This window comes from Chinchilla lanigera, unplaced genomic scaffold (genome assembly GCF_000276665.1).
Source record: "Chinchilla lanigera isolate Chin_1 unplaced genomic scaffold, ChiLan1.0 scaffold00065, whole genome shotgun sequence".
Lineage (NCBI taxonomy): Eukaryota > Metazoa > Chordata > Mammalia > Rodentia > Chinchillidae > Chinchilla > Chinchilla lanigera.
In genome coordinates this window covers 5,150,756-5,164,763 of record NW_004955466.1, presented here as the reverse complement: position 1 = coordinate 5,164,763, position 14,008 = coordinate 5,150,756, and the positions used below count along the sequence as shown (strand labels likewise).

The 14,008-nt window shown below is 60.3% G+C and overlaps 1 protein-coding gene across 4 annotated transcripts in view; it reads right to left on the bottom strand.

The window, feature by feature from the left end:
• The window catches only part of Sptb (spectrin, beta, erythrocytic), a 156,224-nt gene that overhangs the window by 5,423 nt on the left and 136,793 nt on the right, over positions 1-14,008 (bottom strand). For all 4 annotated transcript variants that reach the window (XM_005399117.2, XM_013521956.1, XM_013521954.1 and 1 more), the window contains 6 exons: positions 12,959-13,097; positions 12,500-12,584; positions 11,361-11,557; positions 11,095-11,147; positions 10,548-10,626; positions 92-354 (listed from right to left, as the gene is read on the bottom strand). In XM_005399117.2, coding sequence (XP_005399174.1) covers positions 92-354; positions 10,548-10,626; positions 11,095-11,147; positions 11,361-11,557; positions 12,500-12,584; positions 12,959-13,097 — 816 coding nt within the window. The remainder of the gene's footprint in view (positions 1-91; positions 355-10,547; positions 10,627-11,094; positions 11,148-11,360; positions 11,558-12,499; positions 12,585-12,958; positions 13,098-14,008) is intronic.

Below are 14,008 nucleotides of genomic sequence, written 5' to 3'. Positions count from 1 at the left end.
CCCCAGCCGGCCCGGGGGTGCCCCGGAGCTCCCCCGTGTCACCGCGGCTCGACGGGTGCAGCCGCCCCAGGCGCGGCCCCTCCCCACGCACCTGTTGGATGCCTTCTTGTTGGGCCCCTCCAGGTCGTGCTTGCGGCCCAGGTAGCCCTCCATCTGAACGCTGTGCCCGTGCTCCAGCTGGGCCGGCAGCGTTGTGGGCTCGTCGCCTTCACTCAGAGGCGTGTCCAGGACCTTACAGAGGGGCTCCGAGGCGGGCCCGTCATCCCCGACGGACTTGTCCTGCTGCCCGTCCTCCTGCTGCCCCGGCGGGGCTCCCGGCTGCAGGTCCTGAGGCCGTGCCTGCTCTTCTTCCCCCTGTTCAGGGGCACAGGGGAGGAGCACGCATTTCTGGGGGCTCAAGCCTAGGGACGGCCTTTCTTGGCAGGCCCCCCTCCCGAGCCTGCTCCCCTCGCTGTGCACGCCCGGGCCTGCCCCGGCCCCTATCCCTGCCCCGCCTCCATCTGCAGCTCCTCCATCCATCCCTCCAAGCTAACAAGCAACAAGGCTCCCGGAGGGACCCGGAGCAACCTGAGTTGTTTCGCATCCAGGCCAGGTCCCAAGACTGCGGGCAAAGCTCCGTACTGGAGCGCACCTGTGTGACTTGTGGGACTCCGGCAAGATGTCACTGAAAGAAGGGCTCTGCGGCTAGGACAGGGGTGCAAAGCGCTGGTCCTTGGGTGTTGAACAGAAAGTCTGCTGGTACCTTCAAATTGTGACCAAAGCCGTAGAGCTAAGGGCACCAGACTCTTCCCCCACTTTATAAAGGGGCACCCCAACCCCTGTGGGCCTTCATCAGGCCAGACACGCCCTTCCTCCGCCATTCAGTGGGGTTTATTACGGGGATAGGGCCGTGGTTCCTAGCCCTGGCTGCCCCTCCCTACAGCCGTTCACCCACCCTCAGGGGCCAGCACGCTGGCAGTTCTTGGTTAGCATTTCACAACTGCTGCGCAGTAGGGATTGAGAATCCCTGGCACAAGCAGTCCCTGCCTTGGAGAGGCCCTCGGGTTTTTCCTCCCTGCAGAGGCTCAGGTGGGCCCTAGCCCCTGCCCAGGCCAAATGAGGGGCCTACAAAGAAGTGCTCAAATATGCACAGGGGCCCAAGGGCAGGGACACGGCCTCCCAGTCTCTGGCTGGGCGTCTCCTTCTGCAGAGGCCTCACTGGTCTGCGCTCGTGGCTGGTCTGGCAGAAGACAATCAGCAGACGGATGGGGGTGCAGGGGGCAGCCGGCAACTGCCAGAAAGGGCCAGGGTGGGCCAGGGAGGGCGGGAGGCCTAGGTGCCGTGAGCACCAAGGAAGGCAGCCGCCCGGCCAGCACCCTCCTGCACCTCCTTTCTCGGCGCCCCACTGCTGGAGACGGTGGAGCACCAAGCGGGAGGGCTCCCAAGCAGGCTGGGAGCCACCCCGGGCAGTCAAGGCCCTCTGCTCCCGCCTCTCTGCCCCCTCCTCCCTGCCCCAGCAACTGGGGAGGAGAGCAAAGGCGCCAGGAGCGAGGCAACCTTGTTCTTTTCATGGTGTGTGCTCTAGACCGCAGGCCAAACCCGCAGGAGCGGAATGTAGGCCGGGAGGGTGTGGGCACCGTGTGGGGGGTCAGGCTGAAAAAACTGCATGCATTGATTTTTAAGGGTCTCAGTACATTGCTCAAACTGGCCTCAAACTTGGGATCCTCCTGCCTCAGCCTCTCACATAGCTGGGAAACCAGGCAGGCACACCCAGCTGGGTAAACATGAACAGTGGAAGTGACTGAGCTCTGCCCGAAGTGGCATTAAGGGATGTGAAGGGGGACTCAGGAGAGAAGTCAGAAGGGGGCATTGGGGATTTAGCTCAGCGGCACAGCGCGGGCCTGGCAAGCACGAGGTCATGAGTTTGATTCCCGGTACCAGAAAAAAACCAAAAAAAAAAAAAAAAAAAAGAGAGAGAGAGAAGTCAGAAGGGAGGGGTTGGAAGAAAGGTGAGGCAAGGCTGATCACGTACAGACTAGGAAACGTACAGACTCAGCAAACAGGCTGTCAGTGGGGGTTCTAGATGTCATGTAAAGAAAGGGTCATGTGTCTGGAAAAGTTCAGAAACCGCTAGCCCAGTCTGGTATTTTCTACGTGTAGTGAGAAATCCAATGTTCAGGGAGATCAAAGGCACACGATAGGTATAGGAGCCAGGTGTGGTGGCGTACGCCTATAATCTCAGCACATTGGTGGCTGAGGCAGGAGGATTCCTTCTAGTTTGAGGCAAGCCGGGGCTACAAAGCCAGGCTGTCTCAAAAAACAAAAAAATAGGTATAGGAGGCAATTAGGAACAAGGTGCTCTGGAAATGGACAGGCCTGAGCTTTTAATCCCACCTTCAGGACTGATCTTGTGGGACTTTAGAACCTTTGAGGGCTATGGCTGGCACTCTCATCTCTGCATCCTGCAATGTGGGGGTCTTAGGGTGCCTGGGTAGCCTGCACCTCCTTTCTCAGCTGTTGGTGCAGACAGGACAGGAGCGAAGCCCCCGGTGGGCATCTAGGGTAGAAGATGGAAGCCAGCAAGTCAGGGAGCCTTCCTGGTGCTGCGGGCAGGGCGAGGTCACCAGCACCTCCTCTACTGGTGGTTTGGAGCCCTTCAAAGTGATGGTGTCTGCAGCTGCTGGCTCTGTTGTGAGTCTTCACTCTGCCCCCACCCTGTCCCCTGGGCTTTGCTGAGCAGTGGTCACATGACTGTGACCGGCTCAAATGTCTCTGCCCGCAGGAGTGGGCGCTCGGGGCCGAGATACTGCAAGCCAGCCTCACTCGTCTCAGTTAGGACGCCCGAGTCACCACACAGGGACACAGAAATAGCCTGAGGCCCCACAGGCCCCTTGCACGGATGTTTAGGGGGTGGCACCCAAGACAGTGAGGCAGAAGTCTCTACACAGGGTGTAGGACAACAGCTTCTGAAAACTCAGAATTGGACTTTCACAAAGAGCTCACAGCTTTATAAAGAGAAGACTCTGAGGGGCTGGGGATTTAGCTCAGCGGCAAAAGCGCCTGCCTGGCAAGCGCAAGGTCGTGAGTTCGGTTCCCGGTACCAGAGAAAAACTAAAACCAAAAAAAAAAAAAACAAAACAAAGAGAAGACTCTGAGGCCAGGTGGGACGGTGCATGCAGTGCGTGATCTCAGCATGCAGGAGGCTGAAGCAGTAAGATCGGAAATGTGAGAGAGCAAGACCCTGTGTTACCATCCCCCCTCCCAAAAAAGACTTAGAGGAAGATTCTACCTTCACATATATCCGGGTGGTCAAATCCTTTTCTGAAGCAAACCAGTTTGTAAAAAATCACTCTCGGGGTTCTGATGTGCAGAGGGGAGGTTCACAAGACAGTGGAGCGTGGGCAGAGGGAGTGCCTTGCTCCCTCCGGTAAATCTCACCTGTGGCTCTGTGGGAAGCAGTGTGTGGTGTGGAGATCTTCGCTTCGTATATTTTTTTTTGGCTTTTTGGGACAGGGTCTCCCTATGCAGTTCAAGCTGGCCTTGAGCTCACTTTGTAGCCCAAGCTGGTCTTGCACTTGCAACGATCCTCCTGCCTCAGCCTCCTGAGGGCTGTGATTACAGGTGTGCGTCACCACACCCGGATTCTTTGCAATTTATAAGGGATAAGGAGCAGCTCTCTCGGGGGCCTTTGACACGTGGCCATGCCTTTGGGAGGGCAATGCTAGCACAACAGGTGTGTGTGTAGGGGGGCCTGCTGGGAGGTAGGAGCTGGCCGGGATGGCCCCTGACAGAGGGTGTAGATGAAGCTGATGTGAGGTGAGAACTCGGAATTCTGCTGCTGGAAGAAGTCCTCAGGGTCACTGACTCAGCCCTCCTGTCACTGATGGGGAAGCCAGCCTCCAGCCCAGGGGCTGCGGGACCTCACAGCAGGTTAGTAGCAGAGCTGGAGCAGAACCGACAGCTTCTGCTGTCCTGTCCACACAAAGCCTTTCCCCTAGCATGGAGGTGGCGCGGGGCTGCTGGCTGGTGCTGGGCACGCAGGGTGGTCAGGCACAGAGGGAGCCAAGTGGCTGGGCAGAGACCCGCCCGTTCCCCGGGGCTTTGAACCTGCTGACAGTGCTCATGGAGCCGAGGTGTGGACAAAGTAGTTCCTGCCTCTTTAGCAGCTGAGCCATGACCCCAGCCCAGCGGTGGAGGCGGGGGCACAGGGTCACACAGGCAGATGGTGCGGGCAGAAAAGCCAGCCTTGCCCAGCCTCGGGGGAAATAAACCGGGGAGGAGAAGGGAAAGGGTGACAGTGCTTTCTGCCACCCCTGGAAGCATGCCATGGCCCAGGTGGAGATCTGCTGTGCCCCTCAGAGCAGTGGGTAGAGTGCCAGGAACCAAGGGATGCTGGCCCCTCACATGCTTGCGGTGTGGCTGCAGGGCCTGGCAGGTTCCGCCACCAGGCACTGGGTGGAGGGGAGACCCGAGCCCTCACTGTCCTCTGTGCCCTAAGGGAGAAACCAGCTGCCACCCCGTTTGCACTGCTGCAGAGTGCTCAGCATAGGACGCTACCCAAGGAGCTGGGACAAGCTTCAGGAGGAGGGGCTGGCTGCCTGGAGGCGTCCTGAGCACGGGGCTGGGGAGGCGAGGAGTCCAGACCCCAAGCAGCCATGAGACCAGGAGGGCAAGTGGCCAGGCTGGGACTGGGGTGGGGGGGCACTGCCTGCTGCACAGGGGAAGCAGGCAGAGGCTGGAGGGTCCCCTCCACAGAGGACGTTCAGAACCTGGGCCGTCGGGGAGATGGGCAGGATGGGCCAATCTCTTCTCAGGACTAGGGAGTTGAGGTGTATTTCCAGGATCAGCCAGCAGGTGGCACGAGGGATCGCACAGAGACAACAGCGAACTAACTGGGCCGGGGCCCACAGGGCCTCTGGGAGGTTCTGGAGATGCTCAGGGATCTCAGACACTTTCACAAGCAAAGGAACGTGAGCAGCAGGGTCTTCTGCACAGATAGCACTGGTGAGAACCAGCCTGCACCTGCGAGGCAGGGGGCCGGACCACAGCCACGCGCTGAGTATGCGACACAAGCCCAGCGCATGCACAGAGGGGTTTCTGGGGTGGGGGGCTCCGGGCAGGCTGGCTTGGGAGAGGTCCACACAGACAGCTGTGTCCAACCCACAGCTCGCAGGAGGGCTGCTGGCCCTCTTTTTTTGTTTGTCTGTTTTTGAGACAGGGTTTCTCTATGAAGGTCAGGCTGGCTTTAAACTCACTATGTAACCCAAGCTGGCCTTAAACTCACCTCCATCCTCCTGCCTCAGCCTCCCGAGTGCCAGGATTACAGGTGTGCGCCACCACACCCGGCTTGGCCCTCTTCTTGAAAAATGTTAGAATAAAAAATTTTAAATGGAAGTTCTGTTACTTATACACATTCAGTATGTTATATATTTTGTATGTGGCCCGAGACAATTTCTCTTTACTCAAGATGGCCTAGGCCCGCTAGGTGTGTCCAGCACATGGGCTGCAGTTTGGCCAGGCCTGGCAGAGGATGCTTCTTTTAAGCGGGGGGAGTAGATAGCCAATGAAGAGACTTCGATGTCACCTCTAAGCGTCAGATGCCTCACCTACATTCTTCCAATCCTCACAGCCTCCCTGCAAGGCAGATACGGTTGCTGCCCATTTTACAGATGAGGGGCGGGGGTGGGGAGGTGCAAGTCGCTTCCTCACAGCCCTCGGCATCTAGTGAAGGGGGGCGAGGGTGAGGCCTGTCTGGCTCCACCCTTGGTGCTTTCTCCACCGAGTCCTGTGGTGACGGGGAGACCTATGGCTCCCGAGGAGGGCGCCTCTCCGCTGGCCCAGGTCTAAATGAGATGCACCCGGCTTACATAAGACACGTGGCTGATCTGATTAAGCAGCGTGAGCACACCAGGGCTGCGCTGGAAGGAGCTGGAAGGTGGAGGGCCCGAAGCCAGACAGGACCCACGGTCAGATGCCAGGCGGCCGGCCCTGCTGGGGGCAGTGAGTGGGCGCAGCGGCCACTGGCCGAGCACATGCCCCGCCCCCAGGATCTGCCGGCTCAGCAGGGAGCTCTGGGGGGCAGGGCTGTGTGGGTGGGGTGGAGACGCTGTTCAAAGACAGCTGCGTGCGAGAGAATTGCGGTTTGCTGAGTTGAAAGCAGCCAAAGCGACAAAGAAATGAAGAGGTGGCAACGTAGGGCCGCACAAACGCCCCGCACAAGCCAGCAGAGATGGTGCTGAACAGGGGGAGGGGCCGTGGGGGAGCGGAGGCTGGGGCGCAGTGACACACCCACAGGAAGCGGGGTTGGGGAGCAGAGCTGCTCGGTGCTGCAGCCCAAGGTGTAGCTATGTGTCCAGGGCAGCAACTCGGGGCGTGGGCAAGGGCACGGGGTGGATTGCAGGGCAAAAGCCCATCAGGTACCGTGGGTGAGGGTGAAGGGGAACAGCCGTTTCCAGGCTCCCCCAGACCGGGAGGAAGGAGACCTGGCCCCTGCCAGGGGGCAGGGAGGTAGGAGGTTCCCACCAGAGCTGCATCCACCATGCCCCCCACTGTGTGGTCTCCTCGGAGCCTGTCCCTGAGGAGCTAGTGGCTGCTCAATCTCTTGGTGTCCTGGAGCCAGCCACTCAGCATTAGAAAGACCGGGGAGAGTTAGAAGACGCCAGGCCCTGCACACAGATCAGTACCCAAGGGGCGAGCTGTCACTCCAGTCCCACTTGTGAGATGCCTGCAGTGTCTACTCATTCTCCTCCCGAGCCCGTCAGTATCTGGGGTGCTCGGAAACAGCGCAAAGGAACTTGGGAGGTGTTTGGAGCAGGGCGATTGCATCTGATCATCGCAAAGAGAGCTGGGCACCCCCAGCAGCCTGCAAACCCCAGAAAGAGCCTCGAGCAGGCTCCTGCAGGGAGCCAGGCGAGGTGCCAGACTGCAGGCTGCCACACCCCTGCCACCCTGACTCAGGCATCCTGAGCAGACAGGGACACACCCAGGTTGGGAGAATGCTGACGTGCTTTCCCGGCTGGGTCCGCCCATTAAGAACAAACCTAGAATCTGCATGCACTGCAAAATGCCTGCAAAAGCTGCTCTTAGCAGGGCAGGAGGACTGGGGAAGCTTGTTCAGGCAAAAGGAGAAACAGCTGCTGGCCCCTCGCCCACGGCGCTTCCCTCTGAGGACATCGGAGCCCCCTGCCGGCTGCTGCGGAAAGCTCCCGCTGCTACGGAAAGCTCCCGCTGCTACTCCCAGGGAGGCTGCTCTGGAGGTGGAGCTGGTGGCTGGGGTGCTTAGGGGGTGACAGCCAGCCAGACCCTGAATGAAAGGGGGCCCAGACTGCATGCCAGCGCCCACACAGCTTCTAGGGCACTGTCCTCCACATTCACAAGGGCTGGCTACTTCCCCAAAGCCGCACAAACCCAAGACCCTGGCAAGGAGAGGCGAGGGACCCAGGAGCCCTGACTCCGTCTTCAGCCTCCCGAGAGCTCTCCAGGGAGCTGGCTGTGCAAGCAGTCTCGGAAGCCACGGGCCTGGGAGCCGCCCTCAGGAAGCAGCTTTCCTGACCGCGCTGGCGGCTATGAAAGGCACTGGGGTGGCCTCGCAGCCCCGGAGCAGCCTGGTTCCCGCTGGAGCGTGGAGGCTCACAGGACATGTTTGTCCCAAACAGTGAAGCGACTCTCAGTTATCACAGCCCCTGGAGCGCCAGCCCCACTCCGGTCATTGCAGCGGCCCTGCAGACACCACTTCCCACCCCCACACCGGAAACAGGCGCTGTGGAGGATGTGTGCAGGAGAGGCTGCGGCCTGTGGGTCCTCACTAGCCCCCTGGAAACCCACCTCCCCTCCTGGAGATGCTATACGGGGCAGGCCGAGGCAGCAGGTGTCTGGAAGATGAGGGACACTCAGAAAGACCCCTAAGGCCCTCCCAGGGCCAGACACACGGGGAAAGGGAGGTGCATCGGGCGAGGGTGTCAGGGTAAGGACACCACTGGCCAGGATGTCCTCATGCACAAGGCTCTGCGCAGGTCTGCCTGGCTGCTGCTGCCCCGGGCACAGAGTGGAAGCCACCGGGCCCCTTTCTGGTCACTAGTCGGGGTAGCAGTAGATTCCACCTGACCTCTCTTCTAGACAGGGACAAGGGAGGCGTCCCAGCCTCCTCTCCCCGATCCCAGCCTCACACGAGCTGGTTCCCAGCAAACCATCCAGGTGCCTTAGAGCAGGACTAGAGGGCAGCGGGAGCCACCTCTCTGGGGGTGAAGCTCAGGAATTACCTATAACCCTTCGCAAGTTCCCAACAGAAGCGGGCCAGCCCGCAGACGCCCAGTGACGCTGCGCCTCCTGCCCCGTCTCCCCTGCACTTACCTGAAGGAGGGGACTGGCTCTCACCAGGCCTGCCCTGATGTGGAGAGGCTGGAGGTGAGGGAGGGCAGTGGCCTCACACGAAGAAGATGGCCTGGCAGCGTGGCCAGTGCGCGCACATGCGTGTGCACACACACAGGAAGGGGAGGATGGGGGTGGCCGCCTTGTAGTATGAAGCTGTCCGGCTGGGACAAGGGCGCCCGGGCCACTCCCATCCGTCCCCCAGCAGGAAGCACATGCACTCTAAGGGGCTTTACATGAAGCGACATGGCGCGGATCTATCTACAGGACACGGACACCATCTGCACACACAGGACAGGCAGCAGAGCCACCGCACCCCGGGCCCGTCCCAGAGAGAAGGCACAGCAGCCAGCCAAGCCTGCTGGGATGGGCCCGGGTCCTGGAGGGGGGCAGGACGGGCAGCCTGGAGGGGAGGAGCCTTGCCAGGCGAGCTGGGCTCTCCCAGCCCGAACAGCTTCGCCCTCTTTCTCATGTCCAAGGCAACTGTGAGGCCCTCCCTCTGTGTCCCGTGGGGCCTCGTGAGAGCTCTGAGGCTCTGCAAGGAGAAGCAGGGGGATCTGTGTGCAGGAGGCCTTGGCCTGGTGTGCGTGGGATGCGCCATCTGGTTCCTTGCTGGTGCGGGGCCCCGGCCAGTTCTCCCATCTGGCGGAGTGGCTGGCTCTCTGGGAAGGTCTCCGGTGCGGGCCCGCTCCTCCTCCCCCGAGAGACACTCAGGTCCAAGCAGGTTTATTCCCCTCCGCCCCGTGACGTTCAGCGGCTCTGATGCACACATAATTACACTCGCACGCAATGACACGACACACGGTAAGTCGCTCTGGTGGGCACGCAGGAGCCCGCACACCGGGGACACCATGGCATGCAGACACACAGGGATCCCGGGCAGAAGCGCAGGTGGGGTCGGAAGGCAGGGAAAGCCCCAGCCTGTGCCCGAAGTCCTTGTCAGCCCAGACTTCTCTCCCTCTGGCTGGGGCTGGTGCAGGGAAAAAGGAGCTGGAACGCAGTCTACCACAGACAGACAGGGAGGATGGGAGAGGCCCGCCAGTGCCCTCTGCTGGGCATGATGGGCTGTGCAGCTTGGGGAGGGCGGCATAGGGAGCTGTGTGTTACTCTCAGAGGCAGGGCAAGACGGACATGTGAGGCCAGCAGAGGCAGGGCTTGGTGTGTGTGCATTTTCTGGGGTGGCTTATGTACCAGAAGTTTCCATTGAGAACCTTGATCTTTCTAAATCCTCACTCAGAGGCCAGGCACACCCACCTGGGCACCTGGGAGATGGGGTGTGTAAAGGACTGTTGCTCCCGACACCCAGAGCCACGTGACGGGAGTCCATGCGGTGGGGAAGCCATGCAAGCCGCATGCTCATTCTTGCTTTTCTCTCAGTTGCTCCCTAGAACACTGTGCTATCCTGGCCTACAGTGTCCAGGACCCTGAACACTCCTTCAGGGCCCCCCGCTCACCCCAGGCAAGGTCCCGAAGCCCGATGCCCTGGGCCCCTCCTCCACCTCCAGGCCCCTGACTCACCCTCCTTTTCTATAAGTTGGGGGGCTGCCCCTGTTGTGGAAGGTCCTGGGGTTTTCCCACACTCCCGCGGGACTCTGTTCTGGCTGTAGAACCACTCCATATCCAGACTGACCCACAGCCAGGGCAGGAGAAAGGGGCAGAGGGCTCTGTGTGGGACAGAGGGAGACTGCCAGAGTCGGGTGCCCACTTCAGTGCCCCAAATGCCTGGGGCGGGTGGGTGCTGGCTGGTGTCTGTGTAAGGGTGGGTGTGTGTGCGTGTGTGCGTGCGTGCGCGCAGGGGTGCGTGGGTGCATGCATGCGGCACGTATGCAGAGGTGCTGTGCTGAGGGTGGGGATGGATGGGGAAGAGAACAGTGTACAAAGATGAGCCTGTGTGTCTGGAGAGCTGCCCCGACGTAGATGGCCGTGTGTTTATACAATAAAATTTATTCGACTAGATAAAACCAAACTAATGTCAGTGGGCTGGCATGTCAGTTTCTTCTGGGTGGAAAGGAAGAGGGGAATTCTCCTAAGTATTAAAAAGACCTAAGTAAAAAAGCAGACGGACTAGAAGGCGGCTCCTGGAGGGACCGGGGCAGCTGGGGCCCTGTCCTTGCCTTCCGCCCTGGCTCAGCCTACTAGGGGTGAGGGGGCTCCGGCAGCAACGACTCCATGGAACCAGACCAACCCGTCAGAAAACTGACCGGGGACGTTCTCTCGGTGGTGGTCGCTCGGTAGGCTTGGGGAGCCTCCCCCGCCGTCTCGCCTTCCTCCTCTTGAGGCCTAAGGAAGACACAGCCTCTGTGTAGCAACAGGTGCCTCCCTGCAAGGCCTGGCTTCAGCCGTCCACACTCAGCACCCATGGGGAGTGTGTGCCTCGTGCTGCCCCGCCGGCCCGGGCAGCTGGGGGTACTCAGCAGGGCGCCCCCCAGGCGTGCACTGGAAAAGCGAAGGCAGAAGCCCCAGAAAGGGACACCATCCGCGTGAGAGGGCTGCCGTGGGGGGCTCCCCAGGACAGACGGAGCTGCACCAAGGCATCAGGGCTAAGGGCAACCACTGCCGGCCACCCTTTTCCTGCTGGGGCTTCAGGCCACACGGCGGGGGCAACTCGACTCCCTGGCTTTGACCTCTGAGCACGTGAGTGCACCGACAAGGGGCCGAGGTCAGAGGTGGCCTACGCAGGCCACCAGTTTCAGACCGGAAGCTGCGCCCTCCTCCCCACCCAGTCCCTCCGCAGCGAGCTCCGCTCACCCAGGCTCCTCTGTGGGTCTCTCTGGGGACTGGCGTTGTTCTTTAAGCTCCAGCTGGTGGAGGAAAAGGCCAAAGCGTCAGGGCAGCCGCAGCCGCGCTCTCAGATGACCCCCCCAAGCATGGTCCTGTACCCTGGCCTGCCTCCTGGCTCTGGCATTCGAAGGTCAGTACTTTCCCCACACTCCTACCCCAACCTAGTACCTGATGGCAGCCCAGCGCTGTCCGCTTGGCAGCCGGCCGCCCGAAGGCCCCGACACCCCGCTCACCGTGGTGGGCTTCTCCAGGGCGGCGAAGCGCTCTGCCCAGGTGGCCGTGGATTTCTCGAAGGCCTCGTGCCTCCTGATCAGCTTCTCCACGCTGTCCACCGTGTGCCCGTAGTCCCGGCTGGCCAGGTAGGGCTCCTGGGCGATCAGCCACGCTTCGGCCACAGAGGCGTCCCTTGAGAACTGGCACACCTCGAGCACTGCAGTGGGAACAAGCCCCAGAGCAACCGCCAGGCGGGGCCCATTAGCACTCGTGGTCTGAGTGACCTGGGCGGCCCAGCAGACACACGCAGGGGCTGGCGACCAGGCCGGATGCCCACGCGGGCGGTAGCCTGCCTAGACCCCTGCACAGACCTCCTGCCCAAGGCCACTCTGCCCCACCCTTCCGTCCAGCCCACCTCCACCAGTGGTCTACTTCTGAAACATTCACTGGAACAAACCATTTGGAGAACAAAACGCAGTTTAGGTGCCTCTCTTTGAGGAGCACCAGGGTTCTCTTCCTGGCCCGGCATGCCTCACACCATCTGGACAAGCAGCCATGCTGACCGGTCTAAGCCTTATTTATTTTTTTTGCTAGGTACTAGGCATTGAGCCCAGGGCTTCATGCCAAACAACCTCCCTAGTCCTTTATTTAATTTTGATTTTAAGACAAACTCTCATTAACTCACTAAGTTGCCCAGGCTGGGCTTGAACTTGAGATTCTCCTGCCTCAGTATCCCAGAGTGCTGGGATTTCAGGTGTGCGGCACCACGCCTGGCTAAGAGAGAAAAGTGAGGTTTCCCTCACATGCCCTGGGCCCCCAGAGGCTGGAGGACGGGGTTCGCGTCACGTTGTGCAGAGCCAGTGTCCAGGATGCACTAGAGCCACGCCCTGACCCCTCCCGGCCACAGCTGGGGCCCAGCAGGCATAGGTGGGGTGCGGGCGGGGTGGGCAGGGAAGCTGGCATACTGGTCTCTAGGGAGCTTCCAGAGCGTGTGTACTGGGCCTTCTGCTGGGACCCTCGAGACCCGCAGCCTAGAGCTTGGTGGACGTGTGATGCCCACAGCCCCAGGACCTTCTCGGGCAGCACCATCCTCTCTTCCCCTCGGCAGCAGCGGGTAAGGGGGAGCCCCCCGGCTCCCTGGGCCCTGAACTGCACTCACACATGCGGAGCCGGTCATCCCGGTCCTCCCACTTCTTGTCCATCTCTAGCCGCTTGGCCATCATCTGCTGCAGTTTCTCGCGGATCTGCAGGGAAGGGAGGGACAGCAGCTCAGGAACTGGGAACCCGCCCCTCCGCCCGAGGCAGCGCACAGACGGCTGCAGAGAAGGCCAGACATGGTCACGCAGTCCTGGCTTCAGGTCTCGACCCTGCTTCTTTCCAGCTGTGCAGCCTGGGCGAGTCCCTTAACCTCTCTGAGGCCCCCGTTTGTGCCTTGCCCGTGCATCCACGTGCATGGTGGGGTCAGTACGGGTCTGCTCCCTAGGGAGGTGGGGATGGGCTTGTGCGGAGCTGACTCCTCGCCCGTGTGCGGGCAGCCCCGATGCTCCACAGGTGAAGATGGGTCCCTCGAAAGTTGCCGGGCCAGCAAGGGTGGGGACAAGCGCATGCAGGGGCTCACCTCCTCCGAGGCCTGGTGCTGCCGCTGCAGCAGGGACTCCCCGAGCTCCAGGCAGGTGTTGAAGTTCTTGGCCCGGGTGTTGATCTCTGCCTTGATGCCCTGGTGATACTTCAGGAGCAGTTCCACAGAGGACACATCCCTGCGGGCAGGAGGACGAGGGCAGAGAGAAGCATTTGGGAGCCACGACGGCAGAGGGGCCGCCTCCCACCTGTCCCCGCCCTCTCTTCTCTCTGGCCAGCCTGGGCGTCGTCTGCTTGCCCAGCGGCGGCAGGACCACTGACACCTTTCGTCTTCCCTTGGTCACTGGCCAAGGTGTGGGTAGGAGGTATGGGGATTCCGGAAAAAAAATCAAGTGTGACAGTTACACTAAACTGTCACCTTGATGGGCTTGGGACCCACCTAGGAGATCAGTGAAAGCACGCTTCTGGCTGTGTCTGCCCGTGTCACAGAGGCCTGACACGGGGTTTATACCTCTTATCTGGTCCCTGGCCCCTTGTCTGCTTCCTGGTCACCACGAACTGTAGGTTGTTTTCTGCCACGCCCTTCCTCCAGGGTGTTCCTGCCTTAGGGGCCAGCCAACCATGGACTGGAATCCTTGAGACCATGTGGCACATTAACCCTCTCCTGTACGTTGTGGGTGTCGGGTATTTAGTACCAGTGACAGGAAAACTGACTAATATACCTGGGAACATTTTTCAGCAATAAAAAGTATGGAAGTACTGCCTCCTAATACAACATGGACGAACTTTGAAAGTAGCTTAAGTGAAAGAAGCCATTTACATAAGACATGACATGATTCCATTTGTACGAAAAGTCCAGCATAGGCAATCGAGAGAGACAAAAAGTAGAACAGAGGCTGCCAGGGGCAAAGGGCACAGTGAGCGACTCCAACAGAGGTGGAGTTGGGGGTGGTGGTGGTAAGGGAAATCTAAATCCAGATTGTGGTGGTAGTCGTACAAATGGGAAATCTATAAAATCACTGAATGACATACTTTAAGTAGGTGAAGTATGGTACGTGACTTATATCTCAACAAAGTTGTGAAAGCTAAA